We start from the raw sequence: 14832 nt of genomic DNA, 5'->3' as shown, positions 1-14832 counted from the left end.
AGGGAAGGGCGGGGGAGTGTTCTTCAACAATCAAGCGCGGCATCACGGATGGGAATACACATCGGCTCGGCTCGGCTTATGCTAGATATTGGCGGGTATCAAGGGACGATGGGAGGGAAAATAACATCACTCCTCTAAGCACATAATCCTGGACAAAATCGGTGTGTGAACGAGAAGAAACCAAAAGACGCCTGAACATCCCGGCACAGGCATCCATCCATCCATCCATATTTTCATCTTTCTCTCCCCTCCCTCAGGCCTCCTCCAACGCGCCCTTCTTGAGCCCTCCGCCGCCAGACGCGATCAGGTCCAAGAAGCCCTTCTTGCTCATCTCATTGATCTTCTCCTCCCTCCTCACCACGCCGACGACGCCGTCCTTGCGCGCCTTCTTCTCCGCCTCGGCTGCCTTAACCTGCGCGGCCCGCACGGCGTTGAAGAGCTTGACGACACCTCTTTGCGCGACCTTGCGCAGCCGCCGCTCTGTCTCAATCATCTCCCCCGTCGACGTGTTCTCCGTCTCGGGCGCCACCAGCACGTTGCGCACGCGGCCCTTCTCGAGCGCCTCCTTCTTCTGCTGCCTCATCTGTTTGCGCGCCTTGGACTCGAGCGCCAGGTCGACGGCCGCCTTGGCCGACTGGTGGGCCTCGGCACTGCGGGCCAGTACGGGATCCGCCCGTTTCGCGTTCGAGAGCTTGGTCGACAGGATCTTGGACATGGATGTGGAGAAGGCCGAGGGGTCGTTGCGTTTGGACTTTGTCTTTTGGGGCGCGCCCTCGTCGTCGCCGCTTTCTTCTTCCGAGTCCGAGTCCGAGTCGGTGCCGGCGGGGGCATCTCTGCTCTTTTTCGCCTGAGGCGCGGGTTTTGTCTTCTTCTTGGACGCCGTGCGCTCGTCTGCGGAGCTCACTGAGTCGTTGTCGTCGGAGACGGCGCCGTCGTCGACGTTGGCGTTGAGGATGTCATCGTCGTCCGAGTCGAGGAGGTTGACCGCGTCGAAACTTTGCTCTTCGTCCGCAACGGGCTCCGTTTGCTTCTTATCTTGTCGCTTCTGCTTCTTAGACGGTGGCGCGAGGCGGCCGTCATTTGTTCTCTTCTTGCTCGCAGTTCCGGCCATGGTTGAAGTTGATGTCGCAAGGCAATTGGTGTGTTGATTGGGGGGGAAGTCGTCGGGTGTGGACTGGGAAAAAGTTCCTAGGCCGCCTGTGAAGGTCAAATTTTTGGGTTCGGCAGGTGGGGCTATTACTCTTATCAGCGGTGTATTCACCGAGATAAGCATATCTTCACCGAAGCCTCGCTCCTGATCAACCGGGCGCCACATCTAGGTTGTGGCTGAGCCGCTTCAGTTTCCTTCTCGTTCAACACATGGGTCTTTGTAACGCGATAGAGACGGGGCTTAACACCTCAGGGACGTTCGTGCTCGCGACTTTACCTTTTCAGGCGATGTTGCCGATGAACAAGTGTAACCAGTTTGGACCTTGAACAAGCAATTGTCATCTTTGCGTCCAATACTGCAGCCTCACTGGCTGACACCAAATGTCCAACGGCCAATACCGTTAATCTAGGTCCGGCGTTTCCGGATCTGACATATAGAGTGCATTATAGTTTTGTCTTTGAATCATCGGCATCGACTTGCGCCCCAACGGCACGCTTGTCCCTTCGTGCTCAAAGCTCAGCCAATCCAGGAGTGTGTAAAGGCGTTCGGTCTTATGTCAGCGGGATGCGGCTTGGTCCACATTCCTCTTCAAGCCGTCCCATGATGATGATAACCGAAGTTTAGTACTTGATCGTGGCCGCCGCTAGCAGACCTTAGATCCCACATTGTCTTTCAAGTGATTGCCGATCGACGGACCCTCTGATCTTGAGTTCGTCATCTGATCTACGAGAGTCGATCACCTTGACTCCTTGACTCCTTCTATGAGACGACCAGTTAGGACGTTTGATCGATATCGCGACAGCTTATTTCCCCACAGGCCAGCCATACAACTACGAGTTCATGCTCCGTGGTACCTATCGGTACCGTCTAGCCAGCCGCCAACATGGCGAAGTTTTGGCGAGAAGTGTATTTTGAGGCTGAAGTGGTCAAGTATCACGTCACATGTGTGTTCACTGTGACAAGCACCACGTCTCTCATAATTCTCCAAAGTCAACTACCCAATTGTCTGAGCATGGCCGTCGAGAATTCGAGCTTTCTGTGAGTAAGTCAAACACCTGACCACGTCGAAAATAAACCGAACATTTTCCCGGGCTGTGCCGTCAGTGGGGGAATTCTTGGCAACCGAACCGGGAAAGATGGTGTTGTCGGCTGAGAATGGCAGGTCTTCCGAGGAAAGCAATCTTCGCCTGGGCATGCTGGGGTTGTCCCTGTTTTAGTCTGCGAGCACACGCCGGTTAGTGACCCCCAGTGGGGCCGAGACCGGAAGCAAGTGGATCTCGGCCTCACAGATTCACCCGCCCAACGGCGCCTGCATCAAGCGACGGAAGCTTAGTTGATGAGCTAGGCAATCCTAACCGCCCTAGGGAAGATGTAGACAACCTTCCTTTGTGATAACTCTGGCCTCGGGGCACAGCGGCTTCCAGCTGAACTTTTTGCTCCCCCTTCCATTCTGTCCATCCTTGAGTCCTGGACGCTCATAACTTTCTTCATTCGTATCATTCGTGTCTGGGTGAAGACGCGCTGTATTCAACATACGTGCAACCTTACTGCCTCGGGGCAGCTCTACGCCTTGACCTCGCCCAGTTCTCTGTAACATGGCAGCGGCAAGTATAAGTATAAACTCTATTTCTGCGTCCACCACTGAGGTGGCATCCCTCGGGCTTTACAGACCTTCGGACTCATAAACCGGCCGACCAAACCTCATTAAAACCATACATCCGTGAGATTTCTAGCTGCTACGACACTTCAGACGCTATTCCAAACTCTCTCAGCCCTAAGTACGATGACATATTCACGCTCTTACCCAAAACCAATCCCATCTTTCCGACCTGCTCACTCTGCCTACGGCGGATGTCGTCCACAGTCGTTCTCGTCAGAGTAGGAAATAGAACCCTAACCGAACACAAAGTATGGGCGCACACACTACAAGAGACGAAAGCACCGGAGGACGCGGTGATCTCTACCCTTGTGGGGAGGCTCGATAGGACAACGATCCTCTAAGCCCACCAGCTCATGGTGGGCATTATCGTGTCATAGCGCGCACCTCCACTAGAAAAAACAGTATCGCTGGGGCCAGACCGTGTTTCCAAATCAGGGCGAATAGAAACTCACGAACAAACTAACACGATAACGATCCTAAAGAAGGTCCAAGCATGTGAGAGGTTATAGTTTGAACGGCATCCGTATTCGTTTGAAAGTAACGGCTGGGATGACGGGACATACGCCCACAAACCGGAAGTGTAGAGGAAAACGCTGCAACGGCCAACCCTGTCAATCAACGACAGATTTACAAGCGTAAAGATATACTTGGCCCCGGCAATGAGAGTTCCGATGGTCCCCGGCTATGAACGCCACTCGAAGCAGGCGATTTTGAATAACGAGCAGCGTGCAACACACGAGCGAGTCGAAACTTAACAGCCGAGAAGTTGCAATGAAACCGGAAGCCGAGATCAAGCCACCAAGGCCTGCAGACACAACGCAGAGCCGTTTCTGCACTCAGTGCTGCGGCTTTCCAGCGTTCCTCTTCTTGAGCTCCCGAACGCAGCACGTGATTATTGACAGGCCGGGGTTTCATCCGGACCCTCTCGTCCGTTCCTTCACAAAAAATATTTCCTTTAACCTTTTCGGTCTCCTAGGTTTTCCCGTGAAGCTCAAGCTACCTTGGCGAGTCGAGGCGGAATGACGAGATGCAGGCAAGGATATTGGCTGGGATCGCGTCATCTCCCACCATGCACTGCACCCGCCCTTGACGCGTGCGAATCTAGCACCAACGACAAGCCTGACTGGCTGGCTACTTCCGATGCATAAACCATCCAGGCTAACCACCCAGCCACGGCATCTTTCGGGAGATAGCTCGGCGATGGGTAAAGTTGCTCAATGATTCAAAGTTGCCTTACGTACGTCAAAGATCCTGCAAGGTAAGAACCGCGGCATCGAAAACTACGTCAAGACTCACGTATTCTAAGTACGACCATCATCTTCAAGAAGGCAGCAGCGTAGAGGAAGCAGTCGAGGTAGACGTCAATGTCAATGTCAAGGCCGGCATGACCCGCCGTGACCCCCGCGAAGGTGGCATCATTGTAACATCCACCAGAGGAGACTGAGGCCTCACGCTTTTGTTTAGAGAAGGAAGAGAAGGTAATGCGCATGAAGACTTAGCGGACATATACATTAAAGGCTGAAGCTCATTGTCAATGAACGTATCAGTAGCAGCTGCCGTGACAGTACTGTGGGCGCAACCAGAATAAGTTGTCTCTTAAGAAAATAACTGCCCGTAAAAAATTTGACGTTCGTGAAAGCCAAGGGGACTTTTAGGGCAAAAGAGAATCAGTTTGTCATGATTCGATCCAAGCCCCGTGCTATTACCATTTGCGAGTAGCGCGCCCTTCGCTGACCGCCCAATGGAAAGCTGGTAACTTGGCCTCAAACTTTCCCTAAGACATCTTCGACAAAAACCCCGCCTTGTTCAAGTTGTCTGGAAGCCGGGGAGGTGGGAGCTCGACTTATCTTATTCCCACGAGTGAGTGATGGCATTTGCTGATATTGTGGTGCTAGAGCTCACTAACGTATACCAGGCAACGATTCTGGACAAGACGGGTCAGCCAAATCACTCGCCCTTCCAGATCCCCCCCCGACTTTGCCGATGACCTTGGATTGACCAAATCACGCGTAAGGGCCTTTTCTCTTGCAAATCCAACCGGCACATAACATGGGCGCTGTCAGACCTGGGGTTGGGCGCAGGAAGACATTCGCCACGAGGCCTGTTGGGTGGGATTTTAGCGGTGCTGTGTGTGCATGGTGTGCGGGGGGTGAATTGCCGCATCTGATTCAAACAGGCAACTTTGTTTTATTTCCCTCGTGTTTCCTATTTGACCCCTTTCACCCACCCACCTCCCTGGTCGTGGCTTTGTAGGTCCTCGACGTAGCGGCTTTCCCCCTTGGGCATGATTACCCAAATTCTGACCAGCTAAGCAACAAGTTGCCAGAATATGCACAATAGAGAAGGTTGGTTTGCACTCCTCTCACTGCCATCCCCACCACAGAAGCACGCAGACGCCACACACACACATACGCGCGCGCACAATTGTCTCGTTTCTTCCCCTTGAATCCCACATCTTTGCCTAGTAAGTCTCTATCTACTGGCTAGTCTTGTACGTCACTGTTCACACAGAGAAATATCAGCATACCAGCACATATCCTCGATGCTGGATGTATCGAGCATCCGGCGGGTCCAGAACATGAGCCGAGCCCAGACCCGAACGAATCCGTGTAACGTGAGTCTTTCCAAATCTATCGTTTCTTTTCTCTTATTCCCAGGCCAATGGAGCAGAATGTCTACGTGATGTGCTACATATGCGTATTGCCCGATGGAGCTACAAGAGGCTCGTTACGCCGTCAACTTCTGCCTGCTGACATGCACATATTTTTAGATCTGCAGGTTAAGGTGCGTTGTCTTCCATCCCGGTGGGATACGGCTAAGACGGCACAACTATGGTTGGGACAACCGTTCCTGAGTCCACACGAATAAAGCCTTGCGTCCAAGGTCCACGGCTGCCTTACCTGAGGCCATCATGAGGAAACAAGCTAACAGCATCGTAAAACACGAGTACTAGGCATCTAAAATGTAAGCATCTTGTCGAAGCAAAACTTGACTGGAACTGTCGATGCCTAGCCCATACCATCTAGAGGAATCAAAGTCCTGCCCTGCCCCCATCACTAGAGTCGGCGATTATTTCCTTGATGGTCGTCTGCGTTGCTGACAAGGTCAGGTGATTCAAACAAGTCAACCTGTTCCAACTGTCGGAAGTCTGGAGTCGAATGTACTCGTGGCTACAGTGTCCGGTTCAGACATACCTTGAACCCAAGGTTCGTGGACACTCTAGAGCAACCATACCAAAGCCGTTTGGACTAACCTAATTGTTGTTCCATGAAGTATTCAACCAGACATAGGAACAGGAGCCGCCCGCAGCGAGTACAGCTTTGCCAACAGCCAGACCTGGGTCCGGACCACGAATCGATCTTTCAGCTTTGTCGACGAGACAGAAGATGTCATCAACATCCACGCCTCTGGCCCCGGGCAACTCGTCGAAGAAGGCTATACCAACGCCTATCTAGGGACTCCAGTACAGCACGAAAGCCCGCCAGACTATCTTGCTCTGCTCTCTGCCGCTTCTTCCCCGATTCCAGAGTTGACGGCCCGGCGCCCGGCCCTTAGATCCTGCGCGTCACACAACGCACTCTCGAGCCATAACAACAGCAGACGGCATCAAAGACACACACGAAGTCGACGGGACGCGAACAGTACAATCCAAGAAGCTGTACAACGCGTAGCAGGAGTACACAGCCACGATGGAACACCCGACTCAAGCGCTCATAGTGGCGCCTCAGTCCCGTGGGAACACCTAAGCCTAGGAGCAGAAATCGCCCTTGATTTCCCCCATATTCCATTCGCCTTCGAACCCATAGACCCACAACTTGAAGATACATTTGCCCCTGATGATCGGACTTACGTTGAGACCCCTCTCTGGCCCCTACGAGACCGACAAGAGGCATTCCTCTACAAGTACTTCGTGGAAAGTCTTGCCCCGCTGTTCGACATGTGCGATAGCGACAAGCACTTTGCCAAAGTTGTTCCGAAGAGGGCGGTCTACTGTCCCACATTACTGAACGCGATGTTCGCTGCATCTGCAAAGCGGCTGAGCAGGACAATGGGCGTTGATGGAGTCATTGCAGATCGGTACCACCAAAGATGCCTCCGATCGCTCATACCGGCACTTTCGTCCTCGACCGCTGTAGTCGACGACAACCTCCTGGCGGCGGTCGTCATCCTCCGCTTTACCGAAGAAGTCGACCCTGGGTCTATGAACCTCGAGTCGCATCTGATGGGCACGCGGATCCTGTTGGCCGCCCAGGAGAATGCTGCTGAATTCAGCAGCTTGCGACTCTCTGCGTTTTGGCTCGCACTGAGGCAGGAGATTTACATGGCCTTTGTGCAAAAACGAGCCGTCCATCCCAACTTCTTCCCTAGCATCAGAAAGCTACTGGAACTGGGCGAAAGGGACGAGAATGCCATGGATTGCTCCTATGCCAACCGAGTCATTGCCATCTGTGCCACGTGCCTCAGTCACTGCTATGGTCGAGAGAATCATCACAGAAGAAGCTACATGCGGCTCAGGGACGACCTTGATGCTTGGTGGAAGGGGAAGCCGTGGTATTTTGAGGCAATGTGGACAAATCCGGAGACCAAGTTCCTTCCGGAAGAACAGTATATCACTGACGCCGTCGTCACCGGCTTGCAGAATTACCATCTGTCTCGGATGCTGTTGATTGCCCACAACCCAAAGGCCCCAAGATACGGCGCTCCCTTTAGGGCGATGGAAGGAGAACTGAAGCTAGCCGTTCGAACAGTTTGTGGTCTTGCAGAGGTAAGCTATTAGTCCTGTGTGTTGGTTTCCAAGGAGCCCAATCTGACTGTATTTCTTCTCACTTACAGGCCAACGAACGGACGGCTCCAGCTTATGTGTAAGTGCCCCGGTCCACTACTCATCACATCGATTCCAAAGCCCGGACCTGACTTTTGCCTCGCCAGAAATGCGTGCCTGGCTATAGCAATGGCAGGAGGCCGGTTCACGGATCGAGAAGAACAGGAGGAGCTATACAGAATCCTCGTCAAGACCGATAGACGGCTAGGATGGCCGACACGGGCAATGTAAGGCAGTCATCTTGTTTGACCCACTGACATCCCATAGGCTGACAATTACTAGACAGGCCCAGCTTAGGGAAGCATGGGGTTGGGGGGATTCTCCTTCCCCGCCGAGAATGCCGATTGCTGGCATCTTGAACGCCTGCGTACGAGCTGCAGAGGCGGACTGAGATCTTGGAATGGTGTGTGGGCAAGGGCGTACTGCGTAATTGTGTTGCTACCTTACGTTAGCTTGAACAAATGGTCCTGCTGTACTCGCGACTTCAAATTCAACTCTTGATCCTGGCATTTAGTCTGATGTGCATGCAGGAAAGGTAGATGTGCCGCTGAACGTCGCCGACACGATCTGTCAGTAGCATGCCTCGCTTAGACAACAGTTGACAGTGACTTGAATGAATCCTTCTCCAACTCCGACCCTGCTACGGTTTACATTTAGTGGAATTCTTTCTTGGCATGCCACTCCTGACATGTTTTTGTTTCCACTAGAGTTAGGGCAGCTGTCATGAGTATTGCTCGTGATTTCAACATGCCTATTCGGGTTCGGAATGGTAGATCTTACGTCTCTCAAGGTATGCAACCGGATACTCCCTCTTCCGCGAACAATACCGTAATCAGTTGGGGCATCACCATCTGGTACTCCGTCTGCCGGTGTTTTATCTGAGATTTATTCTTCCTGTCATCATCCTCTACTTTTTCCGTTCTTCTTCGGCCTCTTGCTTGTTTGCGTATTTTCTTCGTGGCGTCCTGGCGTTCTCCTGTACACTCTCGAATATCAGAGATGACAGGTGGTAGAGGTCTGTAAGATCCATCTCGACCGAATTTTTATCGTGATCTGCGTGTTCCGTTGCAGATGTTTTAGAAGCGCCTTGGTCACTCTCCATGGCTGGAACATCGGCGGGGAGATGCCCGACACCCAAGTCGATCTGGCTAAGTTCTTGTAGTGATTCATCAGGGCCATCATCGTGATCGACGTCAACTGAAGCGATCTCGTACAACTGACCTCCGGGCTGGATAGCTCTGTCCACAACAGTCCGTAGTCGTCCTCTGTTGCCGAGTGACAGGTCCCCTCTTCTGCGCCTGAAGATTCGACGAAAATAATTCCTAAAGGCAGGCATGCAAGAGCAAAAGATGAACCCATTCAACTCGACGAAGGACCAGTTGGATATAGGCACTATGTCCCCTATTCGAAATTCCCAGTCAATTTAATGCTCGCCAATGTGTGACGACATCGCCCATCCACTTACAAGTAGGGTTTGAAGTTTTCATGAAGGCTTTGATGGTCTTCAGTCGCAGAATCGAGACAAAGGTGATCCTATCAGTCATCAGGTCAGCATCTGTCCCTTATTAGACTAACCCAGTTTCAAAGCAGTTGGCTTACAGAAGCGCAACGGCAAACATCATACCCGCTCCCAACTTTTGTTTCCAGCGCCAATTGAGTCTCATTATTTGGGAGATTGGCAAGGAAACCACCACAACGTCCAGTATGATATTCACACTAGCATGAACCCAAGTTTGAATGTTGATGTCGTGGCAGTGCCCCGACTGCTCGCCATCCCATTTCGTCCAGGTGTAGCTGATGGGCCAACATTGGATTGAGGTAGCTACGAGAAAGTATATAGCCGAAAAGATGCAAGTCCATATTATAGCCCATGTCAAACGGCGGAATCGTTCGTCTGAGAAGAGGCGGAGGTAGAAGAACAAGAAGTTGGTCTTGGCAAACATTACCGTGAACGCATAGAAATGTTCTGAAATGTAGAAGAGCTAGCCCGAGTCAGCGAGAATAGGAGACCGTGCTAAAAATCATCATATTTGAACGCAGGGAAAGGATGCATCCTACCCTGAAAAACTCGTTAATCTGTTCAGGAGTGAGCGTCCATATATCTTTCCCGAGGCCATTGTGAACAGCTGCGTCAGAAAGTCAGGCCGAAGCTGAAGGAAGAAGGGCCCGCCCGTCTTACCCATCACAACCAAGATACTCATTGGCACCGACAGTAACTGTATTGAATTAGCTCATTGAAGCCCATATTGAAAGCCCAACTATCAGTGAACATGCCATACTAAATACCAAAGCGTAATCGTCGAGCCCGATCTTGTAGTCAACGCGCGTGAGCTGGGAGTACTCGCGGACCGCAACGCTGGAGACGGCGACGATTGCTCCAGCGACTGCGCTGGCTGTGGCTGACGACCCGCTGTCTCGTCTGGGCAAGCCGCAAACATCGAACAGGAGTCTCTGGGTTTCTATTTCTGTCAGTCCGGCCACTAAGGGTGGAATACGTTTTTCACAAGCAGCACATCGCCATGATACTTACGGAACCCATCGATTATGGAGCATCTCTGGAAACTACAACTGACTGCCTCATGTAACCGAGTCACGTCACACAAATATCTTGCTGTCACATCCAGACTGGGCACTGAGGCCAGAGTTTCCGATACGCAGGAATTCTGTCATGGATTTGTTGTCAGATTGAGTGCCGGAAAATGATTGCCGGGGGCCGACTTCGCTGACATGGCGTACTCACTGCGCATGTTGGAAAGAAATCATCGAAGCCAAGACCGTTGGAGGTCTGACTTGACGTCCCTGCTGAACTCATGATGAGATTTGTAACGCAAGCAGGACTGAGAGGCGGACAAAAAAGTACACATGCGTGACTACTATAGCAGAGAAACAATAAGAGACTATGGAGGCAAGGGAAACACATCCATCCAGGATGCTCGGTAGACGCTTTATTTACGTTTGCATAGCACTCGGGGAGATAGGAACATTACTAACAGCCAAAGGTTTCCCCTCCTGAGGCAATTAAGAAACACTAATCAGCCCGTGTGTCTGTGCGGTTGGATGCAAATAGACTTCATTTTGCAAAAGGCGGAGATTTCGAGCTAGGATCATTAGAGTTTGACCAGTAAAGCCTAATTGATTAGCGATTCTAGGAACGAATTGGAGTGTTTGCCGACCTACAAGTAAGTTCCATTCGGACCATGTGGGATAAACGATATCTTGAGCTCTGAGAAAGTTTTCATATGCCAGTCGCTTTTCCCGCTCGTGTGTTGAATCAATCAAAATTCCAGTGGCAGACTGGAGTTGCTATCTGCACCTATGTCGCAACAAGTTAAGGCCTGCCGGCGCGTTAGCATCGACTCATGCTGTCTTGATATACTTACGTGTAGTATACATATTTGCGATTTACGCAATAGTCTTCTGTTAAATGCTGGCAAAGCTTTCAGCCAAGAAAGTCATTTGAAATCACGCACACCATCTCGTCGAAGATAATTATAGTCACATAACTCTCAATCACATCAAGCTTTCATAAAAGTGGCCCAGAAGCTAGCTACTCATCGACGGGAAGTGAAAGTCATTAGACTGGTTGCAGATATTATGTTTGCGGAAGTCTCTATCTTGTACTTGACTCATGGCAACTCAACATGGTTTCTGCAACCCCGCTGGCATTGTCCTTTTTGTGAGGGAGCTCAAAATGCTTCTATCGGCCGATGCACCAAAGCAGCAAGCTGTACGACGTTGTCAGTTTTGACCAGATCGTGAGACCGTCATACATATCTCGCATTTAATGTCATACTCATATGAAAGTGAAATGTGAGCCAGAATCATCGGTCCTGGCGCTATAAGATTTCATCTTCAACTTTGGGTCCTGCTCCTAGAGCTTGTGCACAGCTTTTATCATGATCAAGTAGCTGATTGTCAGGACGTAACCCACACTCCGAGACAAGCAGCTAATAAATCTTCAATATAAGTATATTCATGATCAAGCAATGAACGTTATGGGTGTCATCCTCTTTCCCTCGTGTGTTGCTCATACAGACTGGGTCGATGGTGTGGTAAGACGAAGATTGCGTGATTTTGGCGTGCGATGTTAAATTGTTTTGGCACATCACACGTCGAACACTGTTTGACCGCCGCTTTCCACTCACCATCATCAACATGATTTCGATACTGCAACGCAACACTATCCCGCCTGTCCCTGGACTGTTTGCTCTTGGTACCCTCGCCGAACCATCCAAACACTCGCCTCTTGGCTCTTGATCAACTCTTCGTTTTTGTTTGAAAGTCCCTTTACCTCTCGCCGGCATGGTTGCGTCAATCACGTCCGTCCCACGTCAAGGGCCAGTGGATTTGGTATTGGGCAAGAGCTCTTCTACAACCTTTTCCTTCGAGTCGTTCGAACTTCCAAGCACGAACCAGCGTATTCTCGGCGCGCCACATCCCGGCGATACCATAGACCCACTGGCATCGAGGCCTTCAAGTCACAGTAACGACATTAAGTTGCATGAGGTCATACAAACAATCAAGTCCCTCCAAGCTCAAGGCGGGCTACTCACCGAAAAGCTGGCTCTCCACGGGACTCTTCTCTTTCGAGACTTACCGATCCAGGATGCCGAAGAATTCAGCATATTTGCCCATTCTTTTGGGTACAAACCACACGAGATTATCGGCATCGTTGTCGACAGACCACTTCTGGCGCCTAACGTGGCACCTGCGAATGAAAGTCCAAAGGAAGTTCTAATTTACAACCACAACGAGTCACCCCAGATCCCCCATGCCCCTGAGTACATTTTCTTCTTCAGCCAAAAGGCTCCATCAAATTGAGGAGAAACCCCGATATCATCGTCTCTGGAGCTTTTCCACTGAGCTCGAGAGGAGATACCTGACTTCATTGACGAGCTTGCTCAGAAGGGGATATTGAGCAAAGTCACGTACAAGTTCAATAAACAATACGCGGGCGGGTCAACTCTGCGGCAAGCTTTTGGCAAAGATTTCTCTGATGATGACGATGACGAAATGAAGCGCAATAAGATCATGCATCAAATTGCACGGTACAGGAGAGGAAAACATACTACGTGGGAATGGGTTAAAGACGGCGTGGTTCTAACACACAGATTGCCCGCGATCCGTACTCAGCCAGAGACGGACCTTCCAACCCTCTTCACCGGACTGGCTGCCTACTGGAAAAACAAACAGGGGACCGTCGGGTCGCGAAAAGAGGTCACAAGACAGCTTTATGGCGATGGCAGCCCGATCCCAGACAATTAACTGCAGCACCCGGCAAAGATAACAGACGAAATCACGGTTCTCCACCAATGGAAACAAGGAGATGTTCTTGTGTACGACAACATCATCGCTCAGCATGGAGGGCATCCTTGGGAAGGCAAGCAATCGGACCGCGTTGTTCTCGCTGGCCTCTTTGATGGGCATCGCATTCCTGGTGCTTACGGAGATGCGGATTGGGCTCAGGTCGTTCAGGCACTTTTTGGATAGGGATAAGAGCAACCATTCCAGTTAGTTGACTTTGCTGTCAGATTGACGCTCTAGAGCCGATGGTTTGATTGTTATTCATGATTGACATGGATCAGGGACTCACCGAGCAGCAAGATGACCTGGCGATGATGACCAATGTTCCGTGACCAGCCAAGTGTCCTTCATGACCATTTCAACTTCCACAAGCAATAAGAATTGCGGAAACAGGATGAGTAACTTATATCTTCATGTGGCCAGGTGGCGTGGGAAGACTATCCCTTGCAGCACCCCTTAGGCATCCCATTCCTGAGCCCATCCCTTGTTTTGACCTCCGGAATGAGGTCCTGAATCATGCTCATTAAACTAGTCATGACGACCTGGATATTATTTGAGTCAGTCCTAGTCAGGAATCGCAATTTTCTTTTGCATTTCGTTTCCTATCTTTTCAATTGTCCACGGCGAAACTGCCGCTTCCTCCGATAAAATTCGTAGTCGCCCATGATGCGTTATCTTCTTTGTATTCTAAGATTAAACCTATCTTAATTTGTTTAAGAATACAGGTAAATAATACTTTTCAGATGATACGGATATTGTAGTTCGTCAATGTAGTTAGATCATCAGCAACGAATGGCATTTTGAGCACGTGACCCCAGCAGACGGGAACGGCGGATCAAATCAAACTATGGCTTAAAGCTGCGTCCCATTTAAATCCCTATCTAGTCTTAATTAAGTTCGGTGATTCAGACGCAAGTGGTTTTGTGTCACAGGATGAGGGCAATGTCACTTCGCCTTGGGACGAAGTCTAGCGGTGACGCACTCACAAGCTGGTACAGAAATTTCAAAGAAATTCAAGAAGTCTAGATTCTAAATTGGTAGTTGATTAAACTTGATAAATGGTGGTAGAATAAGGATTCAAGAATATCTTGACTGAGTTTGTGATGAGTCAAAAATGATTCGAAGTATCATCACATCGATTATCTTCATGCATAATCACACCATGTCATTTCATGGCTCTCGAGCCAAGCATTCCCAGACCCGTTCACACCCTTCCCAAATTTATTTACGTCTCGGGTAGATTTTAGACCGAACGGGCGAATTCCATTTCATGACGCCAATTTTGCTTAGAAGGGAGTCGGAAGGAATTTCAGAGAAATTACAACTATCTTGAGGCACAGATATTTTTAGGCACAGAGTAACGTCACACAGGATACAGAAACTGATGGGCAGAATGCAGCGGCCTCATTTAGGCTACGTTCCTAGTCTTATTGTTTCACCTCCATTGTGTTCTCCCGGATCTAAACTGCAGAGTTCCTACAGTGTGCTTGTCTCTACTTTGAAAACAGGCCTGTGACCTTTTTTATTTTGCCAAACCACAGTATCCTAAAGCTTCGATGAGGAAAGATGATGTCGTCAGCCGAGTACGAAGTCAAGTGCTGAGAATACTGGAAGCTTTCTACAACTTCCTATGAGGACGTTATCACAAAACACACGTGAGAGCTTAGTCTCATAGTTCCCATCATGGTTAATACTTCATATGCTCAGAATGATGAAAGCTTATGTCGCCCTGACAGACAGTTGTGTAGACTCATTCATGTTGGTTGACTCACAGTATGGGAAGCCTTATGTCAACCGTTATTGTAGCATTGCAAGTACTTGTTTAGTATTTACTCTATTCCTCTTTGCTGGTATGTCACATTGCCGTTTCGTAAACTTGTGTGTCTAGCACCAAGT

At 50.2% G+C, this 14832-nt stretch overlaps 4 protein-coding genes across 4 annotated transcripts; 1 reads left to right on the top strand and 3 right to left on the bottom strand.

The window, feature by feature from the left end:
- Nucleotides 1-253: 253 nt before the first annotated feature.
- On the bottom strand, nt 254-1111 carry CDEST_04197 (Putative ribosomal RNA-processing protein; the record flags this gene model as incomplete). The annotated part of the gene is made up of 1 exon (XM_062920356.1): nt 254-1111. The coding sequence occupies one exon, from the start codon at nt 1109-1111 to the stop codon at nt 254-256; it is 858 nt and encodes a 285-aa protein (XP_062776407.1).
- A 2984-nt stretch (nt 1112-4095) lies between these two features.
- Nucleotides 4096-4490, bottom strand: CDEST_04196 (uncharacterized protein; the record flags this gene model as incomplete). Its single annotated transcript, XM_062920355.1, has 1 exon — nt 4096-4490. The coding sequence occupies exon 1, from the start codon at nt 4297-4299 to the stop codon at nt 4096-4098; it is 204 nt and encodes a 67-aa protein (XP_062776406.1). The 5' UTR covers nt 4300-4490.
- Nucleotides 4491-5388: 898 nt separating this feature from the next.
- Nucleotides 5389-8023, top strand: CDEST_04195 (Putative zn(2)Cys(6) fungal-type DNA-binding domain, fungal transcription factor; the record flags this gene model as incomplete). Its single annotated transcript, XM_062920354.1, has 8 exons — nt 5389-5424; nt 5581-5594; nt 5764-5774; nt 5920-6016; nt 6084-7575; nt 7644-7672; nt 7740-7859; nt 7915-8023. The coding sequence occupies 8 exons, from the start codon at nt 5389-5391 to the stop codon at nt 8021-8023; spliced, it is 1908 nt and encodes a 635-aa protein (XP_062776405.1).
- A 516-nt stretch (nt 8024-8539) lies between these two features.
- On the bottom strand, nt 8540-10582 carry CDEST_04194 (uncharacterized protein; the record flags this gene model as incomplete). Its single annotated transcript, XM_062920353.1, has 8 exons — nt 10373-10582; nt 10163-10295; nt 9912-10091; nt 9819-9848; nt 9691-9758; nt 9232-9614; nt 9098-9165; nt 8540-9033 (listed from the first exon to the last, which is right to left on the bottom strand). The coding sequence occupies exons 1-8, from the start codon at nt 10550-10552 to the stop codon at nt 8540-8542; spliced, it is 1536 nt and encodes a 511-aa protein (XP_062776404.1). The 5' UTR covers nt 10553-10582.
- Nucleotides 10583-14832: the final 4250 nt, after the last annotated feature.

The sequence above is a fragment of the Colletotrichum destructivum genome, chromosome 3, assembly GCF_034447905.1.
Source record: "Colletotrichum destructivum chromosome 3, complete sequence".
Classification (NCBI taxonomy): Eukaryota; Fungi; Ascomycota; class Sordariomycetes; order Glomerellales; family Glomerellaceae; genus Colletotrichum; species Colletotrichum destructivum.
The sequence above is the reverse complement of the archived record's forward strand: the minus strand, read 5'-3'. Positions and strand labels throughout refer to the sequence as shown.